General features: G+C 57.2%; 4 protein-coding genes across 4 annotated transcripts; 1 reads left to right on the top strand and 3 right to left on the bottom strand.

Annotated features, from left to right (window-relative positions):
• Nucleotides 1-503: 503 nt before the first annotated feature.
• BZA05DRAFT_418405 (uncharacterized protein) lies at nucleotides 504-2,372 on the bottom strand (the record flags this gene model as incomplete). Its single annotated transcript, XM_051485517.1, has 1 exon — nucleotides 504-2,372. The coding sequence occupies one exon, from the start codon at nucleotides 2,370-2,372 to the stop codon at nucleotides 504-506; it is 1,869 nt and encodes a 622-aa protein (XP_051339567.1).
• Nucleotides 2,373-3,059: 687 nt separating this feature from the next.
• BZA05DRAFT_418406 (putative peptidase family-domain-containing protein) lies at nucleotides 3,060-4,981 on the bottom strand (the record flags this gene model as incomplete). The annotated part of the gene is made up of 2 exons (XM_051485518.1): nucleotides 3,060-3,985; nucleotides 4,039-4,981. The coding sequence occupies 2 exons, from the start codon at nucleotides 4,979-4,981 to the stop codon at nucleotides 3,060-3,062; spliced, it is 1,869 nt and encodes a 622-aa protein (XP_051339568.1).
• Nucleotides 4,982-7,258: 2,277 nt separating this feature from the next.
• On the top strand, nucleotides 7,259-9,127 carry BZA05DRAFT_34663 (putative acetyl-CoA hydrolase). Its single transcript, XM_051481197.1, has 3 exons — nucleotides 7,259-7,487; nucleotides 7,555-8,758; nucleotides 8,813-9,127. Exons 1-3 carry the CDS (start codon nucleotides 7,349-7,351, stop codon nucleotides 9,057-9,059), a joined length of 1,590 nt encoding a protein of 529 aa, XP_051339569.1. The 5' UTR covers nucleotides 7,259-7,348; the 3' UTR covers nucleotides 9,060-9,127.
• A 3,159-nt stretch (nucleotides 9,128-12,286) lies between these two features.
• On the bottom strand, nucleotides 12,287-14,272 carry BZA05DRAFT_444641 (uncharacterized protein; the record flags this gene model as incomplete). The annotated part of the gene is made up of 5 exons (XM_051486924.1): nucleotides 12,287-12,436; nucleotides 12,489-13,109; nucleotides 13,167-13,256; nucleotides 13,315-13,660; nucleotides 13,725-14,272. The coding sequence occupies 5 exons, from the start codon at nucleotides 14,270-14,272 to the stop codon at nucleotides 12,287-12,289; spliced, it is 1,755 nt and encodes a 584-aa protein (XP_051339570.1).
• Between the last annotated feature and the right edge of the window lie 1,759 nt (nucleotides 14,273-16,031).

Consider the following 16,031-nt stretch of genomic DNA (forward strand, 5'->3'; position numbering starts at 1 on the left):
GTCCCACAAAAACTGTTGGGAAAATCATTGCCTACATACAGTTCACCCAAGCCTTCGAAGTTCGTATCGCGATTCGCTATGTCCCCGGCCGGAGCTTGGCGGAAGTCGTTTCGGAGTTTACGGGCATGCGTTTTTTCTCCGAGCCGCATCACCCCGGAGCACTCGCGCCAAAGAAATGTACATTGGACTTCTGGAGATGGAAATGTTGACGGTATTACGAAATATCGAAGTGCGTAAATGAGAATGATGCGAGATCGAGTCACTCCTTTCGTGCCCCATGCGCGATCCTATTGCAGAGCTGCCATGTGCCATTGACCACGCCGGCAATGCCCATTCACTCCCCCGTGACTCGTTAATCCAAATCCCAATCTCACATTACCGCCGCCAAACACCAGATACGTCCATATGTATATCCCAGGCATCCCAAGCCTCCAAACTATGACAACGGCACATTACCCCCCAAACGCCAGCAGCAGCATCAGCAACAGCAGCAAACACATGTATCACCTTCCAAAGAGCCTCCCCTTCCAGCCCTTCTTCTCCTTCGAGCCACCACTACTGACCGTCTCTGCCCGTCCCAATCCCGGCCCAGAGCCATTATACGCCTCAACGCTCTCACTCTGCGCGCTCCCCCTGCGCCCACTCTTCAGCGCGCCCGAAATCTTCTCGCCCAGCACGCCCAGCGCCCACGTCGACCCCCTGCGTCCGCCGCCGTGCGCGTCCTCCGCCCCCGCCCCCGCCCCCGACCCCGCCGCATCCTCAAGCTTATCGACCCTACCCTTGTCTGACTCGTGATCCTCGCCATACACGCGACTGAACCTCAGCCCGCTCTCTCGCTTCTTCCCTGCGGTGGCGGCGGCTTTGCCATCGAACTGCATTGCGGCCAGGCGCTTCGTGAGTTCGCGGGGATCGACGACCGCGCCTTCGCCGCCGAATATGGAGTGCGGCGTTGACCAGCCGCTCACCGGCGTGGCGGAGCCGGTCGTCGCCAGCTCGTCCATCGCACCGCCCAGCGGCGTGGACGTCCGCAGTAGGTGCGTCCCCCCGCTACCGCTGCCGCCGACAGAGACGCGGAGCCACTCGAGGCCCACGGTGATCTCCTCCACACGTCCACCAGGGATGTGTAGCGGGGTGGAGAGCGCCAGCGGCTTCAGGGTGTTGAGGCTGTTGACTTCCTCGCCGGTGCCGGCTCGCGGGTGGTCAAGGTTCAGCGGGGGGTAGATGAGCAGCGACTTTCCCATTGTCGCGACGGCGAGCGCGGGGTTGTATGAGACGCGGAGGTGAGCGCGCGGGGAGGGGAGCTCCGGTGCCGGGCGCAGATAGCGCACCTTGCTCGTTTTCGACTCGCCCTTGAGCTGGAACACGGAGATCTGCAGGGCCAGGCCGGCGCGGTACGCGTCGTCGCGCGGCGACTGCCACGCCACCAGCTCCTTCTCGCCCGGCGTCAGCTCGAAGCCCCAGTCTCTCTCCGCGGCGACGAATAGTGGTGCCATGGGTAGGTGGAACGCGCGCGTGGCTTCGCCCGTCCGCGCATCGACCAGGACGATTCGGTGCAGGTTGCCGTGCGCCGGGAATACCTCCGCGACGAATACGGTGCCGCCGCTGTCGTCCGCCTTCAGCTCGCGGATGTTCTCGCTGCGGATCGGGAGCGCGCTCGTGATCAGCTCCGTCTCCTTGTGGATATCGCGCAGCCGCGCGATCGTGAGCACCCGCTTCCCGGTCGCCGCGACGACAGTGAGGAACGCTAGATAGTGCTCGTTGAATACCGGCCGAAGCCCCGCCACAGCTGCCCGCTCCGATAGGATCGGCGAGTTGAATAACGCGCTCCATAGCGTCCGCCCCTCTTTCCCGTCCAGGATCAGCGCGAGCGTCCCCACCCCCGCCGTGTCGGGGTACAGCAGTAGCACCTTATCGCGCACGTGTACTATCTCGGGCGGCGGGGCGCTGGACGGCCCGCCGTCGCCCAGGTGCAGCGGCGCCGGGACGATGATGTTGAACTCTGGGTTTGCAAGCCAGCGCACGGAGATCTCGACTCGGCTGCGAGCCTCATCGACCGTGGTGGTCACGAGGACTCCCAGGTCGCCGTCGAAGTTAGAGGTGGTGGACGATAGCTCGTGCGACTGGGTGTAGCCCAGGCTGACGATGCGACGGCGGCGCAGGAGGAGGGCGTTGAGGGTGTCGTAGGCATACTCGTGGACTGCGGGGGCGAACGGGAAGTGGTGGTGCAGGAGGAAGGCGCAGAGGGGCGGCGAAGCGAAGGTTTTGAAGGCGCTCCATGATACGCGGCGGAGGGAGGCGATGTCGTGAGGCGTTAGGTGCGTGCTCAGCAGCTGGAGCACCTCGACGGGCAGCGTGGTTAGGGAGTTCTTCATTGTTGCGGTGGGGGAGGCGAAACGGAACGAAATGTGCAGGTGATGTAATCGTGTGGGGAAGCGCTACAGAGAGTCTAGAGGTGCTCCACCCTGATCTGACAGGATGCAGGGGCCGAGGTAGACATCAACACACAACACAGCAGAGATACCTAAACATATGGTCGAGAGAGGGGATTTCGGTCTTGTTTTCACGTTTAAGGCCATCGCTGGGAAACACGCTTAGGCTACCGTTATGTACCATTCAGGGTTTTAGGGGATTTGGGTCCATCGCGCGACTAGTGACTTCGCTGGAATCCATCCGACATGCTACGACCAAGATCTCCATTCCAGGTCGGCGTCCCAATTGTCTTGCATTTTATGGAGATCTGTCTCGGCCCAGCACGCCTGATCGTCCGTTTACCATCACGTGATCCATCGATACCTCTGCTGTAAAAGTTTGCACTTTCATGCGAATGAACACTTGCGGGATCAGCTGCCTGCCGTGAGAAGTGCCCCTCGCACTTGTGTCAGAGGAAAAGTTGCTTTTTAACGACCTTGTTTAATCGTTGATTTTTTTCCGTTTGATCATTAATTGTTTGCGACCAAAGGCACGGGCTTCGACGAATGGCGACTCGTGACCGGGTGATAACGCATGTAAAAATTGGCTCTCGCACTCATACAGCACTCGCTCTACCGGACTGAAGGCCATCACATCGGCCTCGGTGGCAGCGGCGGCGCCCCCTCGCGATCAAAAACATACTCGACGCTGATCCCGAGCGTCCACTGGGCCACATCGCCCGCAATACCCACAATTCTGGCGCCGTTCGGCACGACCGCCTCCCTCGTCCCACCGCCCTTCCCGCCGAACATCTCCCCCCTCCTGTGAGATGTCACAACGCCCAGCGCGTCCACCCATGCACCGCTGCGCACAACGAACCCTCGCACCTCCTCGCCCTGCCCAAGGACGAAATCGTTTGCGCTGCCCCCGCGTTTTCCAAAGAGCGCGGATTCCCCCGTAGAGGATACAAATTCCAGCCCATCGAGGGCTGCGCCGGAGAAGATCCGGATGCAGTGGATGCGGCCGGCGGGAAGCATCGTGCGCTGGAAGGTGCCTTTTCCTGTGCCGACGGCGGGGGTGCGGAAGACCGTGCCCAGCATGGGGTCAACGCGGGTGTGGCTGTGTAGCAGCTGTGCGGTCGATTCAATGGTGTGGTCGCTGATGTGCGACGAGGCGGCGAAGATGTTGATCTTGCTGTCGATTGCGAGTTGGGAGTGGGGGATGACGATCGAGTGTTGGTCGCGCGGTTGGATGGTGTTGGTGGGATGCTCGGAACCTTTTGTGCGGAACTCAAGGAACAGGAGGGGAGAGTTCGTGCAGGTTATCAGGAGGCCGGAGGGCACAAGGGCGGCGGAGATTCCGCCTTGGGAAGAGAACGGGTCGGAGGGCAGCGCGAAACAAGGATGCCGCACGAAACGGAGGGCGTCGAGGACGTGCCAGTGGCATTCTTTATTCGGAACCGACGGAGGGACGAGTACGCTGAACGAGCGCGCGATGCTCGTGTAGTCCCTCAACATCACGCCCGAGCTCTGGTGGGGACATCCGAAACCATGACCCACTTCGTGCATGAAAGCACCTAGATCCAGAGTCAGCATGCGACCGTGCGCCACCAGGACTCGGAAGACTCACCGATGCCAACATTCGCCGCCATGTGGTACGTCTTCCCCTCGCAATCCACGCCGCAGAACTTCTGGTCCACCATCCTAGTATCATTGAACGCCGGCACAACGGCCTCCACGCAACTCGGCCACGCAAACAACGAATGACTGCCAAAAATCCCCAACGAGAACCCACCCGCATCCTGACTCCCCAAAGCCGCATGTCCACTGATCAGACTCCTCGCGCGATCCCACGTCGAGTCCAAAAACAACGCCGCAACGTGCTTCATCGCCCCAGGGAACTCCTCATGCGCTTTCAGCGCCTCGATAGCGATATCGAAAAGCCCCTTGCTCGCCTTCCCCCCCCTATTCTGCTGGGCACGATCCGGATCACGTATGTGCGCCACCGAGTAGCTCGATCTCAGCACAGTAATCTTCGCCGTGCTGCGTCGCGGAGTGTCGACTTTGCTCAGCGTATCGGGCAGCCACGCCTCGTCGAGGCGGAAGGTGCGGTGTCCGAAGCCCATGGCGTTCATTTCGGAGCCCGTGTACGCCTGCCAGAGGTACGCAGCCATCCGGAACTTCTTGATCGCCGTCTCGAGATTGGGCGGCTCGCCGCAGTTCGGGACATCGTCGTAGCGGAACGGCGAGTCCTTGCCGACTATGATGACGAGGTGCAGAGGCGGGTTCTGTAAAAGCGGGATGTAGGTCACATCGAAGACGGATTTGTAGCTGGCTCCCGGCAAAGAGGAAGGGCGGAAGTCGAGCGTTAAGCTGTTCTCGCCTGGAGAGAGGTGCAAGAGAGCTTTGAAGGCGCTAGCGCGCACGGGAAAGGTCTGGGCCGGGAAGGAGTACTTGTGCGTCGTGATCCAGAGGTCGCCATCCAATGAAGGGACTGGAATGATGCCTGTGACGAGGAGCAGGCGCGAGTGCACGGTCGACGACGGGAGGTGGGAGGTGACTTCGGGAAGCATTTTAGTGAGGGGTATCTGGAGCTCGTGTAAGCGATTGCGGCAGAGCGTGAGGTCAGCTCCATGGCCAAGACTCTGCGGATCAACTGATGATGCGCGCGATGTCACTCCCAGCGTTGCCGGGTTGGGGCCGAACGGATAATTTTCGCTGGGCAGTGGGTACTAGAGGGGTTATTTCGAGGACCCGAGTGAATGATGGTGATATATGAGTTGGGTTACATGGCTGTTGTCTACCACCACAATGAGAGGAGCGAAGGACTATATTAGGGATCAGATAAGATAGCTGTGGCCACGAAGCGTCGAATGGTTGTGATAGCCGGACTAGCCGGATTGGGTGGCATCGAACGTTACAGGCAGCGGAGGAGAGCCATATTCGATGGCTCTTCGAAGTTGAATAGAACCTCAACTTCTCCATCATCCTTCATTTTCGCCGTTTCCCTTCCAGGGCTACGTCAATGGCCGGCTCGACTAGTGGTAACAAAGCCCACCAGATACCCACTGCACTCGTCTAAATTACTACTACAGGTGCTTCTCTCACATTGCCCGGGTTTGACGAATCGGTTGCGGGACGGCATCAAGGTAGAATGAGTCCGTTGAGGTATCAGACGAGTGATGTATATCTCCGGACACTTGGAATAGCGTCTTGGAATGTCACAACGTTCTAATCTTCATTGTTCGTGACAGACCACCACGACAACACACCGCAGAAAAACCTCGAATGACTCTTAAGAATACTCTAGAGCTCCACTGAGTCTCAATTTCTCATTTCCTACAAAAATTTCGAACTAATGGACCGTCCAGCCGTTATTGTGATTTCGAGCGGGAATGACAATGAAGACATACATCGCCCGTCCGATATCCAAGATGCCTCAAGACGAAGAGTTCATTTCAAATCCGGTGCCAGTCATGTCTTCTTGCGACTTCCCCTCCAGTACCAGAGGCTAAGCTTCGGTGATAGACGATGATTCGTGGTGGTAAGTGAGCAAGCACTCGCGAATGTACCTTAACTACTCCGATTGCAAGCCACCAGCCAGCAAGCCCAACGGTAAAACGCCATGAGACGTTTATCTTGACCACGCGTATCCTCGCGAGTCTTATCTCGGCAATCAAAGACTGCGGGCACTAGAGATAAGTCCCACGTGAACTCAGACGGTATCGAATGCGGCCGGACTCTTCCTCGGCCGACCCGGACCGCCGGAGCTTTCGGTAAGGTCTGGGCTTCCCGCGTGAGACATGCCCGAAAGGGCTCCGACCCAAATGGCATACGGTAGATGTGGAAACAAGAGCCTTTCCCGACCACACCGTAACCGGAAATAGGCACATACAACGCGAGTGCTCACGTACTTAACCGCCGATGCGCCCACTTCATGCAAATATCTGCTCTACCGGTACTGCCCGCCACCGGTAGCCAATTCGACAGCTTTGTGAGTACATGACCTCGAATGAATCGGCCCAGCTGGTCCCTCGCGGTATCCCGACGGCGAAGACAAGATTTACGGTACCAAACGGCGACCCAGGGCCCGACGAACTGACGGGAACGTGGAGGGCCGATGAAGCCGTTCAAAGACTCCGACTCCTCTGTCTCCCAGTCAAAAGCTTCATTCCCAGCAGACGACCGACGAAATGGTCGGTATTCGGGCTCGCGATGCCGCATCGACAACCGGCGCCTTATTGCCGACGGCGAACGGATTCCGGCGAATCCACTCAATCGCAAGACAAAGCCCATAAGGCCATCATCAGAATCGTCTCGACGCATCGGCCTGAAGAATTTCTCGTATGCTACATCCACCGTGATGGAGATGTCCTGTTGGCTGCCAGCGTCTGCGGCGAAGGTCAGGGCTGGCTAGACTCCTTTGGTCGTGGCGCCAGAATCACGCCACACCGGATCATCTGTTGCCGAGACGTCGCAGGGCTGAACGGACCGGCTGCCGCTTCGGAACGAAACCGGCTGTTGGCGTCGGGCAACCGGAATATCCTCATACGGCATGACATCACCCAATTGGTGCGAGGGGCCAGTCAGCCAGCTGCCGTTCCGTTTGCGCGGCCGAAGCCACGATACGTTACCATATTTTTTATCTTACTATCGGTCAAGTTAGGGCTTGAGACTCCAGAGTGCTCCTTTTTGCGCGCGTTCTCTTCCCCACAAATACTCCACCTTCCCCGCTCTCTTTGCTTGTTCCTTCTCCACATCGTTCGATTGGCCCTTGACTGCGTCGATTGAGCCTGTACTTCTCCACTCTTCCTCTCTTTCCTGTATCATCGTTGCGTCACGCACGGGAATCGTCGCCGCCTCGTTTTTGAACACCCGCACTCCGGTTTTATAAGTCATATTGAAAAGGCCCGCCTTCCATCGAAATCCATTCAACAAACATGTCACGAGCAGCAATGTGTTCCGCCGCCCTCAAGGCCCGCGTGAGACGGCCTTCTCTCTGGAACAAGCTCCACACCCCCGAGGAGCTACTCCACCACTTCCCTCCGGGAGCCTACATCGGATGGTCCGGTTTCACTGGTACGTGGGAATCAAGCTCTCTGCCTTTCGCCGGGTGGGTTGCGTGACGATGTCTAACCGAGCACAGGTGTCGGCTACCCGAAGGTCCTCCCCATCGCACTCGCCGACCACGTCGAGAAGAACAACCTCCAGGGCCAGAGTAAGTACTCGCTCTTCGTCGGTGCCTCGTCCGGCGCCGAGACCGAGAACCGATGGGCCGCATTGGACATGATCCACCGACGGGCACCCCACCAGGTTGGAAAGTCTATCTCCAAGGGTATCAACGAGGGACGGATCAACTTCTTTGACAAGCACTTGTCCATGTTCCCCGGTGACCTCCTCTACGGATACTACACCAAGGACCGGCCAAACAACCGCCTCGACGTCGCCGTCATTGAGGCTACCGCCATCACCGAGGATGGTGGTATCATCCCCGGTGCCTCGGTCGGCGCCTCCCCCGAGATCATCCAGATGGCCGAGAAGATCATCATCGAGGTTAACACCTTGACCCCCAACATGGAGGGTCTGCATGATATCGTCATGGGCGATCTCCCTCCCCACCGCAAGCCGTACCTGATCATGAGCACCGAGGACCGTATCGGTACACGCCACATCCCCGTCGACCCCGACAGGATCGTCGCCATCGTCGAGTCCCGTCTTCCTGACATGACCAACGACAACGCGCCCGAGGATGCGACCTCGCAGGCCATTGCCAGGAACCTGATCGAGTTCCTCAAGGGTGAGGTCCAGGCCAAGCGCCTGCCCAGCTCCCTCCTACCCCTGCAGTCCGGAATCGGCAACATCGCCAACGCCGTCATCGGCGGGCTCGCCAAGGGTGACAACGACTTCCACAACCTGACGGTGTGGACCGAGGTGCTCCAGGACTCGTTCCTGGACCTGTTCGACTCCGGTGTCCTCGACTTCGCCACCGCGACGTCGATCCGCTTCTCTCCCGACGGGTTCAAGCGCTTCTACCGCGACTGGGACAATTACTACAACAAGCTGATCCTGCGTCCGCAGACGGTGTCGAACCACCCGGAGATCATCCGCCGCCTCGGAGTTATCGGCATGAACACCCCCGTCGAGGTCGACATCTACGGCCACGCCAACTCCACCTGCGTCAACGGCTCCCGCATGCTCAACGGCCTCGGCGGATCCGCCGACTTCCTGCGCAGCGCTAAGATCTCGATCATGCACACGCCCTCCAGCCGCCCCACCAAGACCGACCCGCACGGAATCTCCTGCGTCGTCCCCATGGCCTCGCACGTCGACCAGACCGAGCACGACATCGAGTAAGCCCCCTCCCTCACCCCCCCCCTCTTAACCCACGCACTAACCCCCCGTAGTCTCTTCGTAACGGAACAGGGTTTCGCCGACGTCCGCGGCCTCTCCCCCCGCGAGCGTGCCCGTGTCATCATCGACCGCTGCGCCCACCCAGAGTACAAGCCCATGCTCCTCGACTACTTCAACACCGCGGAGCAGATCTGCCTGCGCAAGGGCGCTGGCCACGAGCCCCACATGCTCAAGAACGTCTTTGCTATGCACACGGCGCTCGAGGAGACCGGAAGCATGAAGAATGCTAACTGGAGATAAATAAAACGGGGTGATGTGTGGGGATGGTGATGTGTGGGGATGGTGATGAGTGGGGGAGTGGGAGTGGGAGAGTGGGATTTTTGTAAATATTGAAGGGAAGGGATGGGAGTTGGGTGATATTAACAGCGTTCGGTTTCTACTTTCCGGGTGATGTGGCAGTGAGAGGACGTGAAGTGAAGTGAAATGATTGTCCGTCGAGGGTAAAATGCTGATGTGCTTGACTGGGAGTTCATAGTGTCTCACACGGTGTAGCCTGTTTACCGCCATGTCCAACACTTACGCCCTAGAGGCCAATGCACGGCGCTGAGCCTCGAGCCTAGACCCTCAACCCGTGACGCTCATCCCCAGCGCGCCCTCCCTCCCACCGGCCGCGAGTTAGGGCGGGGTAGTATCACTCGCGAGCACTCGGATAAATCCAGCTTCGCCACGCATCATGGATCCAGCCGCACATCGAAGTAGAATAACGAGGGGCTATGAACGACAGTACAGTATGTACCTAGTTAGTCCGCAGCTCCAGCACCAGCGGGGGACCCAAAGCCGTACCTGGGCGTCGCCGAGTGAGCACCCCGCGAACCCTTCCGCCACAGCCGTGGCGTGCATACCACACGTTGTGGTACTACGTATCATACTGCAAGACAAGGCAAGACAAGGCAACGCAGCACAACGCAACTGTGGCCGGCCAATGGCGACTGGGTACCTACCCCGCCAGCCAGTCAGACAGCCAGCCAGCCAGCCAGCCAGACAGACAGACAGACAGATAGACAGCAAGCCACCTATCCAGTCCCGTAGCCATACGGTCTCCTGGATCTTTATGCTGGTCCCAATCATGGCCGGATGTCAATTGCGTTTGTGAGGCTCACATCGGGTCACCAATGCATGCACGCGGAGAATGCCGTGGAAAATGCCAGCTAGTTATCTCACAGAATCCAGAAGGATAGATAGATAGCTGAGGCTATCTAATCAGAAAGATAGGGAAGCCACCTAAATCTCTCTCAAGAGAGAGGGTAGAAACCGCTTTTATCACTCGCAAGGCCGAAGGGTTCAACGGTTGCGTTTGTTCTACATACCGAGGCTTTCGACTCTCCACTCTAGCTCAGCTGCGCAACCTTTCTCGGAAGTTACGGTGCACAGCCCACGGTCCTAACTCCAGACAACAGGCTCGGCGTGGAAGCCCGTCTCCCTCCGCCTAGGCCGGCACCGAGAAGTGATGAACGCACCATGCAGACACAGAGAACGGGTGAAGAACAAAGTGCAGTGTCCGACCACTTCTCTGCAGTGTGCTACTGGTATATCTGGGTCGACCTAGGTATCCTCGTATGTATGTGCCAGTTTCCGACCCGATCCCTCATAGGCACCTACCTATGTCCACGCGCTCGCCCCAACAGTGGTATCCCTGAGACGGAGGAGATATTGAGAGTACATACGTCGCTTCTTCCAGAGCACATCTCTTGTTGGAAGACTCGGTGCGTCGAAGCAGGAGATGTATACCGCAGCGTGAGACGGAAGAATCATTCAGACGCCCAGCTGCGGGGCCGTCAGGGGGTGTATCGGGGAAGCAGAATAGGCACCTACTTAACGGGCGTCACGTCGTCTCAGTTGTTATTGTCCTATCGCGGGGTGGCACCCACCACTTCATATTTTCCAATTTGCTGTTTCCATCACGGAAAAAACCCCTGGTCCAGTGGTCTAGGGCCACGCAATCGACGAGGGGAGCTGAGGGAAAGTCTCCGGTTCAAAACCGGGTAAATGCCTTATTTATTCAGCTCTTGGGGTTTCCAAGCCACCCGCCGGGGTGGTGATGGTTTTTGTTTTTGGCATCACGGGTGGAGCATGGGATATCACTCGGAAATATGGTATCACGTGATACGCTTTGCGCTGTCACCTGTGGAGGTGATAGGCTGCATGCGAAATAAACTGAAGATCTCTCTCTCTCTCTCTCCCCATGTGGAGGTTAGGACGGGTGGATAATTTCCATGATTTAGATACCATGCATTAAATCAATGAATAAACCAAAAAAAATGTGGAGGTAAGCAAGAGGTTGAGGTCACTCCCGTTATTCCTCCCGACTGCGCGTTACTTCCTTCGTGGCATCTCCTGATGACACTGATCTGCCTCCGCCCACCGATTTCAATACCTCTCCAGCTACTAGTAGTCTAGTCGGTACTTTAAATTCAACCTCTGGGCGAATCTTCTTTGAACATGCAGTTACGATAGCATCGTGATACAGCCCTAAGTATTTCTCTCGACGGGATACCTACTTAGGTACGAGTGCTGGTGCGAGAGTACGAGTGCGAGGTGGGTGTGAGTGGGAGGTGGATTGTGGGAGTGGGATCATTGACTCATCGGTGCTCACTCACTCACTCACTCTTGATTGATAGATTGATTGATTGTTCATACAGCATGGAACCCGAAGGTTATGGCCGATAGAGATATCTACAATAAAACATTTCGATAAAGAAATTCCACCACCAATTCCATACAGAAATGACAAGCCTAATCCCTTCGCCTCGCAATATCTGAAAGTGAGCTTCCGAAGAGGCTCGGATTGTCGGTTTTGCGCTGTAGCGGCGCGTCGTAGCCCTCCTCTTCTCCAAAAGGTACCTCCACTCGGTACTACCCTCAACATAATCAGTCTAGCGCACACGGTATGGTGCTCGAAAGGAATCGTCGTCTCGGGGTTTGCGTCGACTCATCGGCGCTCACTCACTCACTCTTATTCCGAGTCTCGAATAAGTTGGTTCGACTTCATCGGCGCATAGCGTCGACTCTATGTAGAGTATCGGAGAATGGCTATCGACTTCATCTTCGATGGACAACTTTTGGTTCACGGGCTCTAGTAGGTATTCTGCGGGACTCAACAGCTCGAGCAATCACAAAGTTTTTATATTCTCGAATCGACCTCCGCCATCGACCTCCTTCATCACACCATCGCATCCAGTCTATCAACCATCATTCATCATCTTTCATCCATCGCCCCTCGTCCCCTCATCCATCGCCCCTCTCCCCCCACTCCAAAAAGATTACTCCAAAACTCCGCATCAGGCATTACACATTACGTATCTACCCCATCCATGCGGAAACACTCACCTCCAAGAAGAACAATCCAAATCGAAAAAGAAAAAAGAAACAAGAAATAACTCCATACCCCAAAAAAGACCGTGATCCATGCAAGCATTCCGTTCCATCCCATCATCCCTCTCATTAATCATCAATCATTCTTCCATCCTTTACATAAGGAACGCGAGCACAGCGATAGCACCAGCGACGAGCGCGGCATGAGCGCGAATAGTGCTTGCGCCGCCGCCGACAGGGAGCGACTCGATGGGCGGCGAGGTGAACGTCGGCGAGGTGCTGTTGGAGGTGTAGGTGGGCGTGTCCTACTGGATGTTAGTGGCTGTCTGCTGGGAACTGGGGGGTGGGAGGACTTACGGTGCTGCTGGGTGCGTAGGTGCTGGACGAGGGCGTGGTTGCGTATGTCATGGTTGTGTTGTGCACGGGGACCGAGTAAACGGGCGTGGTCTCGTAGACCGGGGGAACGTAGACGGCGGTGGTTGGCTCGTAGACTGTGGTAGACGGCTCGTACACGGGAGTAGAGGGCTCGTACACGGGGGTGGTCTCAGGCTCGTAGACGGGAGTGGTCTCGGGCACGTAAACGGGGGTGGTCTCGGGCTCGTAGACGGGAGTGGTGGTCTCGTAGACGGGAGTGGTCTCGGGCTCGTAGACGGGAGTAGTGGCCTCGTAGACGGGAGTGGTCTCGGGCTCGTAGACGGGAGTAGTGGCCTCGTAGACGGGAGTGGTCTCGGGCTCGTAGACGGGAGTAGTCTCGGGCACGTAAATGGGAGTGGTGGTCTCGTAGACGGGAGTAGTCTCAGGCTCGTACACGAGAGTGCTCTCATACACGGAAGTGGTCTCGCAGTCGGTGGTGGTGGTCTCATACGTGGAGGTGGTGGTCTCGCAGTCGGTGGTGGTGTCTGCAGGCGGGTAATACGACGGGTGGGTGGGTGCCGCGGTCGTGTACTCGGGGGTCTCTACGGCGTACTCTGGGACTTCCTACGAGGAATAGTCAGCTACCGTGCAAATGATATCGTCGCAATGCTCAGCACATACATCACGCTTGGACTTGTGGATGTCCTTGAGGTCCTTGAGGACGTCCGTGGGGACCTTGAGGACCTCCTTGTAGCTCTTGTAGGTCTTCTTCTGCACAAACAAAGGGCGATCAGATGTGATCTCGAAAAATGATAAAGACCGGACTTACGTTGTCAAGAGTGTGCATGACACCGTTCTTCAGCATGATGTCCGTCTGCGCGATCTTGTCTCCGTTGACACGGAAGCTGCCGTCCTTGTCCTTGGTGACCACGATCTTGGCGCCCGAGATGGCGGTGTAGGTGCGAGCCGAGAGGTAAGGAGAGTATTCGACAGTGTCAGCGACGACGTAGTCGAGAACGTTGCAGCTCTTTGTGGGGTTCTTGGGCGCAAAGATGGTGATGGAGGTGGTGTTGTCGATCGTGTCGACGACGCCCTGCTCCTTGGCGGCATCCAGGAAGTTCTCGGCGCCTACGGCACATGCGGTGTCGGAGAAGGTGAGGGGAATGGTGAACCAGCTGCGGGTTCCTGCGTTAGCGATCCGTCACGATTATCGGGGGGAAAAAGCGTGGAGAAACAAACCTCTCAACCTCGTAGATGATACCGTATTTGAACTTGACGACCTTTCCGGTGGACTTGACAGTCTTGCCGAGACCGACGGCGACCTCGACGTCCTGGCCGGAACCCTTGTTCACTGTGGCCTGTCCGATGCCGCAGCCGAGATTGACCACGCTCGGGTCCTCCAACCAGGACTGGCGAACACCGGTGGGGATGTCGGGCTCCTCCTCGTAGTAGCCGCGCTTCCTTGCCCGTCTCGGGGGGTTGCTCATCTGGTACGACCCGGCGAGGGATCGGGCCTGGCGACGGCGTCCGCCGCTGGTATCGAGCGGCGGCGCCTGGTTCTTCTCGGGGACGCCGACAGCCAGATCGGTGAAGTAGGAGTCGTCGCCGCTGGTCATGCGGTCCTGGATCTCGTCGCTGCTGAGGATGACTTCGGCGAAAGCGGTGTAGCCGAGCTGCCGGAAGGCGTCGGCGAACTCCTGGAGGGTGACGGACTGGGCAGCGGCGGGCGCCGCGCTGAGCAGGGCGAAGAGCGCCTGCGCGGCGAAGAACGAGTGTTGGAACTTCATGATTTGCGGGCGAGCTGTGACAGGAACCGAAGAAGCGAGTGCGTACTTTTGGAGGGGGGAGTGATGGCGATGAATGCAATCGTCCGTGCCGAGAGGGGGGCGGAAACTCGTACGGACTGGTGGGGGGATATAAGTACTTTACATACCTCACATACCTCACATACTCACGCACCCACACGGGGGGGGGGCACTGGCGGGATCCACTGCGGCGATGACCATTCGCGACAGCCGGGGCTGACAGAAGCGTACATATTCCCACATACGAATAAAAATAAAATACAAGGTGGGAGGATGATGATGATTTTCTGGAAGGGGAAGTACCTAACAGGACGAGGCAGTGCGAGCCAGAGCCCACGTATGCGGCGCAGAGACAGTCCGTTGACTGCAGTTCTTTTCTGCAGCTGCACGTTGACTTTCTGCAACTGCAACGAAAAACATATCGAGCACCGCCCGGCATTGAGCAGGCGGACAGGCATGCGTGGGCGAGCTGGGGATGTGGTGGATGTACTATTTACTATGGATAGCTAGCATTGGGGGGCGTACCTAGTCGGTCAACTAGTTGGATGACCAGCACGGCCATGTAGATATTCTGCAGCCTGCTAGTAGTTACTCTACTTACAAACCCATCACCAACTCGCGGACGTCGGCCGCAGAGCCTTGCTTTTTATCCATGCACGATACATACCTTGACTTGACTCTCCACGTAGTTGGACACGGACTGCCGTATAGTAGTGCGGGGAGGTACCCATCCATAGTACGATACCAACCAGCAGAACTCGCATAGATACTTGTCTCTGCCCGTGGTTCGTGGAGTGAGTCGTCAGTCGTGAGCCGCGAGTCGTGACGAGTCAGATGGAAGTGGAACAGCTTATTTTGGGAGTGCCTGTGCCCACTTCCCACTGCCCACTGCCAGTCTGCCAGCTAGAGCAGTCAGAAAAGAAACAGAATCGTCGCGGCCCCCACCGCCAGCAGCCGTAAAGAGCCGAAGCGGGACAGCTGGGAATCGAGAGAAAGAAAGAGAGAAAGACAAAGAATAATATGTAGATGCATTCCCAAGCAGTACATACCGGAGGCACCTCCTACCTGGTAAGTAATCATGTACTCCATGTACTTATCACAGCTGCTGTCAAACAACCGCGACACGCACTCCAGTCTCCAGATCCCAATCCCCGCCGCGAATCCGCGATGCGTGTTTCTCAAAATAGCCTCCAGTACCTACATCACCCAGTTGCTGTCGATTGGTCGCACTGGCGAGCCATTTGTTGCGTTTATTCCATGCACGCTATACCCATATTCGATAGTGCGCGACGACACCGCCACTTCCTACTGGTAGCCTGCCATGCATTTGTGGGAACGGGATCAATCAGCAGAATCATCGTTGCAGCAACAGCAGCAGCAGCAGCAGCAGCAGTAGACATCGTGTTCTATTCTCGGAAACAACCACTACCTAGAGTACTTGTAAGTTATGCATAGAAGTTTACCAGTTGGAATCTGGACGGATGCGACCGGTAGATGCAGTATTCGAGTCGTTGACTCTTTGGAGCTTGGAGGAGGTGTACTCTAATGTGCAGTCAACTGGAGAGCAACTCATCCGCAGAGATCCAGCTGATCGAGGCGAACAATAATACCCAAGTACGGTAATCAAGTAGAGTAAGAAGTAAGAAGTACTTAACTCGGTATCGCACTGCCGCCTAGGACCGTGGGACGCCCCGCCGCCCCGCCGCCCCGGCCCGCTAGGCGAACTGCAGGAGCTGGACGG

This window comes from Tricharina praecox, assembly GCF_024521635.1.
Source record: "Tricharina praecox strain CBS 144465 chromosome Unknown BZA05scaffold_11, whole genome shotgun sequence".
In the NCBI taxonomy this organism is placed as follows: Eukaryota; Fungi; Ascomycota; class Pezizomycetes; order Pezizales; family Pyronemataceae; genus Tricharina; species Tricharina praecox.